The following is a 14,377-nucleotide window of genomic DNA, read 5'->3' as shown; positions in this document are numbered from 1 at the left end:
TCCTGGAGGCGCCGCCAGTAATGCGAAATAATGACACGTTGTTACAATTAGTAAAAAGCACGATTGAATAAATATAATTACGTCCGGCCGCCAACTTGTGATAAGTTGAGCACTACCGCGCCCTGCGACTTCTGCAACAACAGTCACAACATTGCCTCTGAATACGGCGGACAGACTTTCTCGCGCCTGCGGCGCTGGTGCTGAATAGGTCATCGTCACCGGCGGCCTTTCACCCAGTTGCGTTCAACCGCGGTGGCTAAAGGCGCTCTGCCTTCTAGATTTTCAATATATGCGGCCCGTGCACTGCCTGCCCGCGCAGGCGCTCTCCGCTCGGCATGTCTAGGGGACAAACGCATACAACATGCGCTAAGAAACCTCCTCCGTAGTGCCTAGGAGCAAAAGCCCCCAGATTTTCTCTCTCGCGCCCGCTCTTACTCGCGCCTGCGCACAAACGGTTGGCGATCCCTCAAATGAACGTCTCGTCCTTGACAGCTCTGCGCGTGCAAGCGAAGCCGCTCCACGCTTGTGTTGCGCTGCGTGACGGCTTAGATACCACGTGCAAAAATAACAATGCACACTAACCTCGATTGTGAAGGCGTATGCCTATGCGTGTCTCGGTGAGTTCGAAGCTATGGAGGCTCGTTGCTTCGCGGTCTGGGTTTACATTGGCTTGTCGATCGCACGCATCTCCCTTTCAAAATGCCCAGTCCGCGCTTTGTGCCGATGCGTCGTTCTATCGACGCGTCACAAAGGCAAAAAGTGTTCTTGGGCAGGTAGGTAGGCAGGTGCCTGGCTTTTTGAAATTGGGGACCCCTACGTTTGGGAGCTCGAGTGTCAAGTTCCATATCTGTGACACTAACAGTGTCTGAATAAGAGGGCTCATCCTCGCCTGGTTGGACTAGCGAAGTAGTGTCTGTGGAATGTTCTGCAACTGTGGAAGTCGTCTCTACCTCGTTGCTAGGCATTCGAGGTGTGGCGTTAGATACTGGGGACTGCATTGGTGTCCTAGTGGTCTGCATTATTTGCATCATGTGACTCGAAATGATTTGCGCTAAGCAATCAGAGAGACTAGATATCAATTTATCCATAGCTTTAGCCATTGCTTTTTCCACAGCATAGTCAATTGCTTCTGAGAGATTAAGATTCATGCTTGGAGTGTTGCGCGCTGTAACACCAGAGTATTCGAAGGCCCTGTCTTTAATAACTGAAATTGCATCTCTTCGGGAGCAGCGACGGCGGTCGATTATTTCAAGAATTTGTATTTCTTGAGCGCGAGCTGAGCAGCTCGAATAGTCTGCTGGTGTTGTTCTCCCCCACAGAGGCAGGACTTTTGAGATTGAGTAGAGCATTCACTTGAAGAATGACCATCCCCACAGGTGCGGCAACGCAAGCTAGACTTACATCCTCCTGCGCTGTGCCTGAATCTCCAACAATTCTTACACTGGATTGGACGTGACGCAAGCGGCTCTACACGGAACACAAGAGGCCACACCTTTATTTCAGATGGACATGATGTGCCCACAAACGTTGCAATTACAGATTCTGTCGGAACCCTCTCGTTATTTGCCAGTCGATTGCAACGGTAGATAGCAATGACGCCTGCTGCGGATAGCTTGTCCAGGGTTTCAGTAGGACTTAATCGGGAGTCTACGCCCCGTACAAGACCCTTGGTGCACGCAAGGTGAGGCGGAATGAAAGCACTCACCGGGGTGGAAGCGAATGAAGTGCATTTCAAGAGGTCTTCAACACAGGTCTGGTCGGGTGGACGACACACTATACCTCCCCGTCCGAACGCTCGCACATCAGTGATGGTCTGGAAGTGGTTGGACGTGGCCTTAAGTGCCTTCTGGACAGCATGTGGATTCGTGATCCTGATGGAACCTCCACTGATAGGCACAAGCGCCACAGGAATGGTGCTGACGCCACTGCGAAAAAATAAATCTATGGGCAATTCATTAGGTGGCAGGGATGCTGACCAGGCGGATCGCGCCTGGCCAGGAGAACTGGTCGACATCAGCTCAAGACGGCTGATGCAAGGAATGCCAATTAACCAGGAACTAAAATAAGGTTATTGAGACATCTGAAACCACCCCACACTCAGCCAAAACACCACTGCAGGTCAACGAAACGGTCGCTCTGTCGAGGCCAGCAGGAACCAGGACGTCGGTGAACGCGACTGGGCCCGACGATGACCCGACGGATCCAGGATGTCGGACGTCTGGTATCGCGTCGGTGGTGCGCCTTGGCACTTAGGGTTCTTCTTCTCCCCGGAATAGCTTTTCGTCTGCGTCTTCCTACGTTACAATATCATCACTTTTTTAAATAGCATAAGGATGATAGCATAATGTGATACGAAATGGCTGCAAAACGTGCATCCTCGTTGTTAAAGCATTCCTATCCGGGGAGTGCTAGGAATTTGTATATATATATATATATATATATATATATATATATATATATATATATATATATATATATATATATATATATATATATATATATATATATATATATTTATTTTATTTATTTACAATACTGCCAGTCTCTACTGAGACCATAGCAGGAGGGCACTATATATATGCACATAAACAAAGAACACTGATAATGTTAAGTATGAATACATGTATAACGTCAGTTTTGCACCTTAAAACATGAACAATTTTTACTACAAAATGTATACACCAAACAAAAGTACATGCGAACTTTCAAAAAGAAGTAAGAAATGGCAATTGAGGTATTCTACAGTGCATACCCGACTACATACACAGGACACAAGTACATGGTGGTTTGCACGATCAATAATAGCACTAGCAATTTTAACTTGCTAAACAATTTTTTCAATTTCTAATTCAAACTGAGACAGTGACTCTGTGTTAGTGGTGAGAGGCGATAACATATTCCATTCACGGATGGCAACCGGAAAAAAGGAATATTTAAACACATTATTAGTACATTTATATTCTACTAAGGTGTTTGTGTGTTTGTGCCTGGTAGGTCGTGTTGTGAATAAGAAATGTAATTTGAAATGTCAATTTTGAAAGAATTATGCAGAAGTTGATAAAGAAATTTCAAACGTGCCTGTTTCGCTCGTGCTTCGAGCGTAAGGAGCCCAGAAATTGCTAGAAGGTTAGAGGGAGAGCATTCACGTCTAAATTTGTTATGGATAAATCGAATGGCCTTCCTTTGTACTGTTTCTATTTTCTTTGTTAGTTTAGGTGTGAGGGAACCATACAGTGTTTCCGTATTCGAGGATCGGCCTAACAAATGTTTTGTATGCTAGGAGTTTTGTTGACAAGGGTGCGAGTTGAAGTGATCTGCGAAGGAAAAATAACTTTTGCATAGCAGATGAGGTAATGTGGTGAATATGCTCGTCCCACCTTAGGTCTGACGTTATTGTTAAGCCTAGATATTTATATTTTTGTACTTTAGTCAAAACTGTACCATTTATGGTGTAGCAGAAGTCTGAAGGTTCTTTTTTCCTCGTTATGGTCATACATGCTGATTTTTTTACATTGATTATCATCTGCCAGTCTGAGCACCATTTCGTAATACTACTAAGTGATTTGTTAAGGGAGTAGTGATCTTGATCATTTTTAATTTCTCTATAAATGATACAGTCATCCGCGAATAACTTTATTTTACAGTCTATGTTAGTGGTTATATCATTAATATACACGAGAAATAACAAGGGCCCAAGCACGGAGCCCTGTGGTACTCCTGACGTAACTGATACTATATCTGATGTTGTATGTTCGAAAATAACAAACTGACACCTATTAAACAAAAACCCACGAACCCAAGCAACAATTTCTGTGTCTCCGATAATGCTTATTAGTTTATTTATTAGTTTGGTGTGACAAACACAATCAAACGCTTTAGAAAAATCAAGTAGGATTAGGTCCGTTTGGCCGTGATTGTCAATACCCAGCGCGAGATCGTGTATGACTTCTGTTAATTGAGTTATGGTCGATAAACCCCTGCGAAAACCATGCTGGTTAGGGGACAGGATGCCTTCGTTTTCAAAAAAAATTGTTAAATGTTTTAGAATTATATGTTCGAGTAGTTTGCATATATATATATTTGCGCCGCTTCCACTTTCTTTTTCCTTCTTTTTATTTTCACTACTTACGGCTCGGACAAACTGTCATGCGTTGTATAGTTGTAGAGATCAGTGACTCCGCCAGATCCACCGTAGTAGGTAAATGCCATTGTTTGAGGAGCAAGCAGTTGATGTTGTTGTTCCTCAGTGACCTGGTGCAATCCAATCTGGAGTTGTTGATGATGATGATGTCCTTGATGAGGTTGGCGCATACACACTCACTGGGATTGGCCAAGAATCGGGCAGACTTGGCTTATGTGTTCAGGAAATCAATAAAAATTCATAATTTTGTTTCATAAATTTAAGCGAGGAAAATTCAAAACGGTTCAGTAGACTGTCATTCAATCAAGAGAAAAAAATTATGTGTAATATAAATGAAGCAATAAAGGAGAAATGAATAATACGGTCACCAATGAAATCGGTTTGATTCAATAACAACATTTTCTAAGGTGATGCACACATTCCTGTGTGAGTGCCCAAGCACAGACGCTCCGAAAGACAGCAGTACCGGAGTGTTCAATGGCAGGCCGAGCTGTCGCACTGTAATTTCTAATGTAATTTTCCTCATGGAGGAGAAACGCCAGCATTCCAGTAAGTAGTGCTCAATCGTCTCTAACGAGTTGCGAAAATGGCACAATGGGGATATTGCCAGACCAGATTGGTGCATGTAAAAATTTAGAGATGGGACTCGACAACGTAGTCTCGTTAATGTGACTTTCGTTTGTCTTGTTTTGCAAAATTTCCTGCTCAAAGGGAATTGTAGGTGGTGTAGTTCCAAGGATTATTTAAAATTTGATTTTGATGTTAAAAGGATGTATGTTCTGAACCTGACAGACGTGATAAAACCCATCGTTGGAAGAAAGGAAAGCACCAGGCCGCTGATAGAAGCCTTGGCCAAGCTGTCTGCCACTTCATTCATAAATATGCCTTTGTGCCCAGGTACCCGTATTAATCGTAAACTCAACAAATGACTTGGAGCCACTGAGTACAAAGTTTGTTATATATGTGATTCGCGGGGAGCAGTAACTGAGGTGCACATGGACACAGAATCTGTGATTATTACCGCGGCTGTCCTGGAAGACTGTAGCTTTCGTAAAGCTAGGACAACAGCTAGGAATTCCACTAGATGTATTGGAGAGAAGTCGGGAAGCCGAATAGAAAAAGACTAGTCCAATGATGATGAAAAAATTCCAACTCCTGCCTTTTCCTCACTCTGCGAAGCATCCGTTGCTATAATTACTTTAGTGTGGCGCTGATTCAAGTGATCCTGGAGTAAGCCGTTAAGAATGTGCGAGGGAAGCTGCTTTGCATTATTTAGGTATAAGTCATCATAAGTAATAACTAGTGAATTTGAGATGGTGTTCTCTGTGATTACATCATTTATATTTACATCTAACGGATTCAATAACGATTGTGATATAATGACTTGTGGCGTGTGAAACCGTGGCCATTTGACTCCAAAAAATTGGGCTCGTTGTTTGATGAAGATGGACTGGTACCTTCTTATTGGGGATTCATAGAGCCTTATGGAATGTTTGAACGGTGAGTATTTTAAATCTCATTTCAAGGGAAGTTAGTCGTGATTCCCTGTAGAGTACAGCGTTGGCTACAAACTTTGGTAGCCCCAGACATAAGCGAAGCGCTTCCCGTTCCAGCAAAACTTATGGACGTAGCTTGCAAGCCGCGGCGCCGGAAAATAACACACAGCCGAACTCTAGTATAGGTCGGATATACATGCGGTAAATCAATATGAGTGTATCTCTGCGCTTGCCCCTTCGATTATTGCTTATCCTTCCTAATATCCCCATTGCACGAGAAGCTTTTGATGTTATATGTTCAATATGATGACGCCAATTAAGATTTCCATCACAGATAATTCCAAGGTACTTGACTTTTTCCACTTGTGGGATAGAGGAATTGCGGTATGAAAGGGATATAGTAACTGGGTCTTGTAGGGGAAAGACAGGAACGACACTCTTATTTACATTAAGGGACAAGCGAATACTGTCCAGCCATGCTTCTAGCTCGCATAAGTATTCCTGTAAGCACTCGTACAGTGACTGAATATCACTTGCTCAAGCAAAATACGCTATATCATCAGCGTAGACGTACGTGCTTACATTCTGATGATAAGGAATGTAGCTGAGTAGGGCGTTGAACAGCGAGGACAAAACTGCGCCTTCAGGAGCCCCGCGCGTTTGTCTGAATTTTCCCGATGAAATTCCACTTTGTGCACAGTAAAACTCCCTGCCCTGCAAGAACTCAGCAGTCCACGTCACGAAGTAGTCAGGCAATCCAATATCCTGCATCCTGTTTATTAATATAGGGAATTCCACACTATCGTATGCTTTAGAAATATCTAATGTAACTAGAGCTGCATATTGTTTTTGGTAACGAGCCAACTGAATTCGGCTTTCTAGGTCGACATGTGCGCACCAAATTGACATACCTGGTCTAAATCCAATTTTGCAGGGGCTCAATAATTCTCTGGTGGTCACAAACTTAACCATACGTGCGTTTAATAATCTTTCTATTAATTTTACAAAATTTGATGTTAGAGAAATAGGCCGAATATTGTCTAGAACATACCCTTTGGTTTGGTCTTTCAGCAGAGGAATCACTTTCGCAATTCTCCACACAGGAGGGATCCATGTATATTGTATTGAGTAATTTACAGCATCTAACAAGCCGTTAGAAGCGACTTCAAAGAGTAGTTTAATCATCTTGGTAGTGAGTCCATCGGGACCTTGGGCTGCAGCTGGTAAACAGGAAACAGCTTGGGACAATTCTGACATAGAAAACTCTTCGAAATCTTCTGAAGTGCCCTGTCCGTGAGGAGAGAAGGGAAGAGAGGCAGCGAATCGGGTCTCTAACCCTCTCGCAATTACATTTAGAGAGTCAGCTTTTTCACTTGTGGTTAAAACTACTGACTCCCAGTTCAAGGGGCGTGGAATCATTTTTTGGGATCTTAAAAACCGAAATAATGCATGCTTATTATTTTCTTTTGAAAACAATTCGAAATGTCGGACATTGTAATGGCCTTAGACACCGTTCTTTTAAATGTTACAGCAATAAATTTATAGTTGCTCCAGTTTTTCGGAGACTGGTTATGCATGAGCTGTTTCCATGCAGCTTTACGCCTCTTGTATAGTCCCGCAAGCAATCTTCATTCCACCAATTTGTAGAAGCAGTGTTTTTCCATGCCTTTAACTGGAACTCTGATATTTTGCGCGAAGTATCTATGATTGAGCAAATATCCTCAGCTTTCAATGGAGAATTTCCAATTGATTTGAAACTGGTCTGCAAACATTTTTTAAATGCACAGTATAATACACAAAAGAGTGGATTCGAGCCTCCACAGTGGACTGCGGACCTACCACTTCAAACACAACTGGAAAATGATCGCTGGTTGTCCCGACATTCACCGTTTCCCATGCGGATGTGGAAAGACTTGGACCCGAAAATGTAAGCTCCAGCACAGATCTAAACTGTCCGCGAAGAAATGTAACTGATCCCGAACTTTGACACGAAAAGTTATTTGTCATTGCCCATTCCCATAGACGCTTTCCGCACAGGTCTGTCCTGGATCCCCGTGATACATGATGAGCGTTGAAGTCACGTGCCAAAAGTATATCTTTACAGCATTTTGCCATAACCGAGTCTAGTGGGCGTGTGTCCTGCACACCCGAGGGAAAGTATATATTGACCAACGAGAAAGGCCTACTACCAGGGTGAGAAATTTCTACTGCTAGAATTTCACATTCTGGAGACATTAGCTGGAATGATATATTTGCCCTGTGGCGAAACTTGCTTGAGACCATAATTAACAGTCCCCCACCTCTAGACGGGCGATCTAGGTGAAAGGACCTAAAATTGCGCAGAGAAAATTGTTTTTTGGGGGATAACTGGGTTTCTTGCAGCAAAATTGCATCTGGAGAAATTTGATAAGATAGAACGTTTAAATCAGTAGAAGCAGCGAATACTGATCTGCAGTTCCACTGCAACACCATCGTCTACCTTTCAGTGATGAGAGCACCGCAGAGGCCACAGCCTCCTCCAAAATATTACATTTCGGGTTGACTTGAGGGAGGATTTTCTTGGATTTACTAACTGAGTGTGAAGTGGTAGCCTCAAGGAGAGAACACCTTTTCTGTGCCCTCACGTCCATTTCCAGGTTTGAGGTATCCTGATGATCAGAGTTGTCTGGGCTGGTAGTTGCCTTGTTTGAGGAACCCGGAACAGGCCTGACTTGCATTATATGGGTTGTGGACGCAATTACCTCATTTTCCTGAGAGTGGGCTAAACAAGTATTCATGTCAGAGCTTGATGGCAGGGCAGTAGCACTCGGTAATAATTGTTCTAACTTAGAGGATACCAGTCCATTAAAGTATTCCGTGACGCTTTCTACAATGCGCCCCATAATTTTAGCCATAGACTTTTCAATAGCGTTTACGATTACCTATGACAGACTTCCATCTGTTGAGGTCGCCACCGTTCAGTCCCATTTGTTAGGCTGCCACCAGAGCGTGGCGCCCTCTGTGTGTGTGTGTCTCTATATATGTTCGGGCCCAATAAAGGGGGGAGCATTCCCTTGGTGTCCAAGCAAGCGGCTGTACGTTTCGGTGCGTCCTTGCGTGCTCGTGCCCCGCGCGGCACCAACCACGCGACATGGTGTCAGGAAGTGGCCAGATAACGCACCAAGATGTCACTCGAGACCGGCGAGCCGCCGTAACTGTACGGCGTCAACTTCCAGCCGCCGGCACCGTTCGACTTCGCGAATCCGCCAACGTGGGCGACATGGCTCAGCCGCTACGAAGACTATGCAGCGATTTCAGGACTGACGCACGCGTCGCAAGACATGCAGGTACGCTCGCTACTGTACTGAATGGGCCCGGAGGCCCGCCCGCTTCTCGAGACTTTCTCGCTCGACGCCCAGTCGCTCGCTTCATACCAAGTCGTTGCCACCCGCTTCACTGAGCACTTCGTGCACCAGGCAAACGAGCTTTACGAATCGTCACGGTTCCACACACGCGTTCAGCTGTCCGACGAAAGCGTCGACACATACTACGCAGAACTGCTGCGCGTGCTGGGCTCGTATGTGGCACGACTTCAGTGGCAAGAGAAAGCAAGCTGTCAGCGTCTCTACGTGATCCAGTCTCTCACTGTGCCTCTTCTGGGACTGCCGGCGCTCCAAGCCCTCCAAGTAGTTCGGTTTCTCGATCAACTCAAGACTTCAAAAGCGACGCTGCACGCCGAGCTCTTTAATGGATTGGGCACTCTCAAAGACGAGTACACCATCCGGTTGAAACCCGATGCCCGTACCTATCTCGCTAAGCGTACCTCGCAGGATCCCCATTCCGCTGCTCGAGATAGTCCGCCGCGAGCTCGACAAATTGGAAAGCGCAGGCGTGATCCGTAGGGTCGACAAGCCAACACCATGGTGCTCGGGTCTCGTCGTCGTCCGGAAAGGCGATGGTTCCTACCGCCTCTGCGTCGACTTGACTCAACTAAACAAAGTCGTCCTCCGCGAACGACATATTCTGCCAACTGTCGAGCAAGTCCTTGGCCTCCTCGGCGATGCAACAGTTTTTTCGAAGCTGGACGCGACCGCAAGCTTCCACTAGGTGAAGCTCTCTGAAGACTCCCAAGAGCTTACGACATTCATCACCCCATATGGCCGATACTGCTTCTGCCGGCTCCCCTTTGGCATCACCTCCGCACCAGACTACTTCCAAAAGCAGATGGCAAGAATCCTGGAAGGCCAAGACGGGGTCGCCAATATGATAGACGACATTTTGGTTTTTGGACGCACCCGCCAGGAACATGACGCCAGACTGAGCCAGGTGCTATCTCGCCTTGCAAAAGCAGGTATCACCTTGAACCAGGACAAGTGTCGTTTTGGAGTACCCGAGGTCTCCTTCCTCGGAGTTGTCGTCTCAGCACAGGGCATCAGGCCAGATCCGGGCAAGGTCGAAGCACTCAAAGCCATGGAAGCTCCAACGGACATCGCTGGCGTTAGAAGACTACTCGGAATGGTGAGCCATCTTGCCAGGTTCTTGCCACACATCTCGGACGTCACAGCTCCCATCAGAGCCTTACTAAACAAGTCTGCGAGTTGGGTGCGGCAGCACGAGCAAAAGGCAGCATTCGAGAAAATCAAGGAACTCTTGACGTCAGACAGGTGCATGGCCAAGTAACACCCGTCGTACGCCACTACGGTGTCTGCAGACGCAAGCTCATTCGGACTCGGCGCAGTTTTGCTACTGACGCAACCCTCAGGAGAGCGCCGCCCAGTCGCGTTCGCTTCGAGGTCAATGACCGATACCGAGCAGCGTTACAGCCAGACTGAAAAAGAAGCTTTGGCAACGACGTGGGCTATCCAAAGGTTCGACGAGTTCGTCCGTGGCATCCCCTTCGACGTCGAGACTGACCACCTGCCACTCGTTTCACTTTTGGGCAAGATGGAACTGGACATGTTGCCGCCTCGCATTCAGAGACTACGGCTGAAGACCATGCGATACCAGTTCCGTATGCTGCACGTGCCAGGAAAGCTGCTAGCCACAGCTGATACGTTGTCGCGCATCACCTACAAGCCACCCACTCCTCTAGACACTATCGAACTTTTTGCAGCACAGGTAGTCGGCTGCACGTCGGAAGTCTTGCCACTCAGCCCTAAAGACGTGCGACAGGCACAAGAGTCCGATGGCGAGTGCAAAGCCCTCGCTTCCTACTGCCAGAATGGTTGGCCTAAAAAGACCACGATACCACTGCACCTCTCAAAGTACGCCTCGGTGGCAGACAAGCTCTCTGTCTGCGACGGTGTTCTGCTGAAAGGCGCCCGGATAGTCATCCCATCGTCCCTTCGGCCAGCGGCCTTGACGCTGTTGCATGAAGGTCATCAGGGCATCAACAGGACCAAAGCCCTAGCTCGGGAGTCAGTTTGGTGGCCCGGTATCTCGACAGACATCGCCTCTCTCGTTGCCAACTGTGAACAGTGCGCTTCCACCCGCGTGAACTTTGCCGAGCCCCTGCTCTCCACGGCCCTACCTGGACATCCCTGGGAATTCCTTGGAATGGACTTGTTCCACCTCAACGCCCAAACGTTCATCCTGGCGGTGGACTAATTACTGAAGGTTCCCTGAGGTAGTGACCCTGAGGAGCACGACAGCTCAGGCAGTCATTGACGCTCTCAAATCCATCTTTGCCCGCCATGGAATCCCGCAAGAAGTCAGGTCAGACAACGGCCCACCGTTCTCGTCGCAAGAGTTCGCGGCATTTGCAGCGTTATACGGCTTTAACCACAGGACCAGCAGTCCACACTACGCTCAGTCGAACGGAGAGGCGGAGAGGATGGTGCGTACTATCAAGGACCTGTTTCGCAAGTCTAAGGATCCTTATCTGGCTCTGCTCAGCTATAGGGACACTCCAGGAGTCAACGGCTTTAGTCCAGCCCAGCTGTTGATGGGACGTCAACTCAGAACCAGAGTCCCAAAGCAAGGCTCCCAGCTATGTCCCAACTGGCCCCCTATGAAAGAAGTCGTCGCCAAGGATGCGACTTACAAGCAGAAGCAGGCCAACAACTACAACAGGCATCGTGGAGCTCGACACTTACCGCCACTCCAAACAGGACGGCGTGTCTGGGTGCGACCTGATCAAGTGCAGGCTAGGGTCCTCAGTCCGGGGCAAAGACCAAGAAGCTACGTGGTCGAAACGGAGCGAGGTGGCACCCTACAGCGCAACCGGCGTCACCTAGTGCCTTTTGGGCCTACTGCCTCCGAAGAGGAACCACCACCACTACAGCAAGTTCCCTGTAAGGAACCTCGGCCTGCCAAGATTGTGGAATCGACGGTCCCCCTCGGACAGTCTGTGCAACAGTCCCTTGCAGCCAGGGACCGCAGTGACGGTGTGACTCGAACACGTTACGGCCGGCCTATTGTTCCGCCGCGCCGTTTGAACTTATGAAACTTTTAATGTGTTTGGCTTCCTGAATCTCTCCCGTCTAACCTCCAATGCTTCAAGGGGGGAGATGTAGAGGTCGCCACCGTTCAGCCCCATTTGTTAGGCTGCCACCAGAGCGTGGCGCCCCCTGTGTGTGCGTGCGTGTGTGCGTGCGTGTGTGTGTGTGTGTGCGTGTGTGCGTGTGTGTGTGTGTGTGTGTGTGTGTGTGTGTGTGTGTGTGTGTGTGTGTGTGTGTGTGTGTGTGTGTGTGTGTGTGTGTGTGTGTGTGTGTGTGTGTGTGTGTGTGTGTGTGTGTGTGTGTGTTCGGGCCCAATAGAGGGGGGAGCATTCCCTTGGTGTCCAAGCAAGCGGCTGTACGTTTCGGTGCGTCCCTGCGTGCTCGTGCCCCGCGCGGCACCAACCGCGCGGCACCAACCACGCGACACCATCAACGACAGCTTGGTGTCGTGCTGTCACACTCGTATAACCATGGGCTCTTTCCTTTACCGCCGCAATGGCCTATTGGCGTGAGCAGCGCCTTTTGTCCATAACTTCCAGTAGTTTGACTGCTTGAGTTGTAGCAGGCCAGTTTGAGCAATCAGCCTTGTGGGCTCCACCGCAGAGGCAGCAAGAGTCCGACTCGGCCGAGCAAGCACTAGCGGAATGGCTCCCGCCGCAGACGCAACAACGAAGGCTGGACTTGCAACCACCCTTGCTATGACCATAGCGCCAACAATTGCGACATTGTAATGGACACGAGGCAAGCGGGTCCACTCTGAATATTAGAGACCAGACTTTTATCTCAGCATGGCAAGATGTACCTGCAAACGTGGCAATTACTGACTCAATAGAGACACGTGTATTGTCCACCATTCTGTTGCACCGATAAACGGCAACTAACCCAGCCGCGGAGAGCTTTTCTAGGGTCTCTGCCGTACTTAAAGAGGAGTCTACACCACGAACTATTCCTTTAGTGCAGTCAAGATGCGGGGGAATGAAGGCACTCACTTGCATCGATCCAAATGATGAGCACTTAAGTAAGTCGTACACACACGCGTGGTTTGGTGAACGGCTAACAATCCCACCTCTGCCAAACTGTCGCACATCAGTGATGTGCAAGTAGTGATGCGTTGCCTCCTGAAGTTCCGCCTGCACTGCCTTCGGGTTGGTGAGCCGGATGGCTCTTCCATGCAAAGGCACCAGCGCCACACGAATGCTGCTCACCCCACTACGAAAGAAAGCTTCAATAGGCATTTGGTCAGCCGGTAGGGAGGCCGACCAAGGCGGAGATCGCCACGTGCCGTCCCTGGAGAATTTTTCGACATTTGTGGCACTATTTCCATATCAGACAATATAAATTTATCTTAAAACCCTGCTTGGTATCTACAAAACAGGGCTAAATCCGCCCGACACTTAGCCAAAACCCCGAGAGCTCACTGTTGCGATCCGAACACCAGCTCGCACGTGCCACGGAGTTGTGCGCATCTTTAGGTGTAGGAAGAAGAAGAAGACCGCTCTTCCCTGTTCGAGCCATTTTCTCGGGGCCAACACAAGGGAACAGCAGCAGCTCTTAGCGTCGCAGCAAACATGGCGCGGTACGAAGGATACACTACAAACCTTGACTTTACTGCCATGAAGGTAAATGAGCTTTTATATTGGTTGGCAGTCGCTCATGAGTTTATCGTGAGTTGCTCTCACCGAATGATTTTCATTGCTTTGTATTTGCTTGAGACAGGAACAAAACAGTCGCACTGTATAATCTGCACCCTGATCCTATATATCTTTCAGCGCAGCTGTGTGGCTACTCGTTTACGCACACACAAATTAGAAGTGCGTTCTCCCTGTCCCTGTCGCGTGTGCCAACGCGACGCACGTCCGCGTCGCGTTGGCACACGCTGCAGATAGGCCTTTCTTAAGCCATCCCGTTAGACGCTCTGCAAGCACTTCGATGCCTCGGAGGGCTGGCTGGTGGAGTTCACTGAATGCGGGTGGCTAAGGCTTTCTACCTGACTTGCTTTGCTTTGCGCTTTGGCCTTGTCTAGGATGCCTCGTTGTCAACGCCGTTTTCCGCCGTTCTGTATGGAGAAGCGTGATGTCGAGGCAACCTTGACTTCGTCGGTACCCAGCGCTAGACAGCCAAAGGAACTGAATCTCGGGGTTGCTCAGCAGCTATTGTGTCTCTCGCAGGCTCTCACTTGCTGTTCCCTCTTTCTCTTTTATCCCTAGACGCTCGGCATAATTTACGTGCACAACAAGCAATGAATGGGTTCAGTTGGTTAATGTTGCTTGTTCTGAAAGATGGAAGCTGTAGAAACTCTACCGCACTTTTCTTGTACGCTA

The 14,377-nt window shown here is 48.0% G+C and overlaps 1 protein-coding gene across 3 annotated transcripts in view; it reads left to right on the top strand.

The window, feature by feature from the left end:
* The window catches only part of LOC142575192 (uncharacterized), a 78,080-nt gene that overhangs the window by 17,206 nt on the left and 46,497 nt on the right, over positions 1 to 14,377 (top strand). Inside the window, exon 1 of one of the 3 annotated variants that reach the window (XM_075684320.1) lies at positions 13,581 to 13,675. The exons of the other annotated variants lie outside the window; for them this stretch is intronic. Coding sequence (XP_075540435.1) covers positions 13,625 to 13,675 — 51 coding nt within the window. The 5' untranslated portion in view covers positions 13,581 to 13,624. Of the gene's footprint in view, positions 1 to 13,580; positions 13,676 to 14,377 lie in introns of those variants that run through there. 3 annotated transcript variants of the gene reach the window in all.

Source organism: Dermacentor variabilis, chromosome 3, assembly GCF_050947875.1.
Source record: "Dermacentor variabilis isolate Ectoservices chromosome 3, ASM5094787v1, whole genome shotgun sequence".
Lineage (NCBI taxonomy): Eukaryota > Metazoa > Arthropoda > Arachnida > Ixodida > Ixodidae > Dermacentor > Dermacentor variabilis.
Note: the sequence above shows the minus strand (reverse complement) of the source record. Positions and strands in the feature narration are given on the sequence as shown.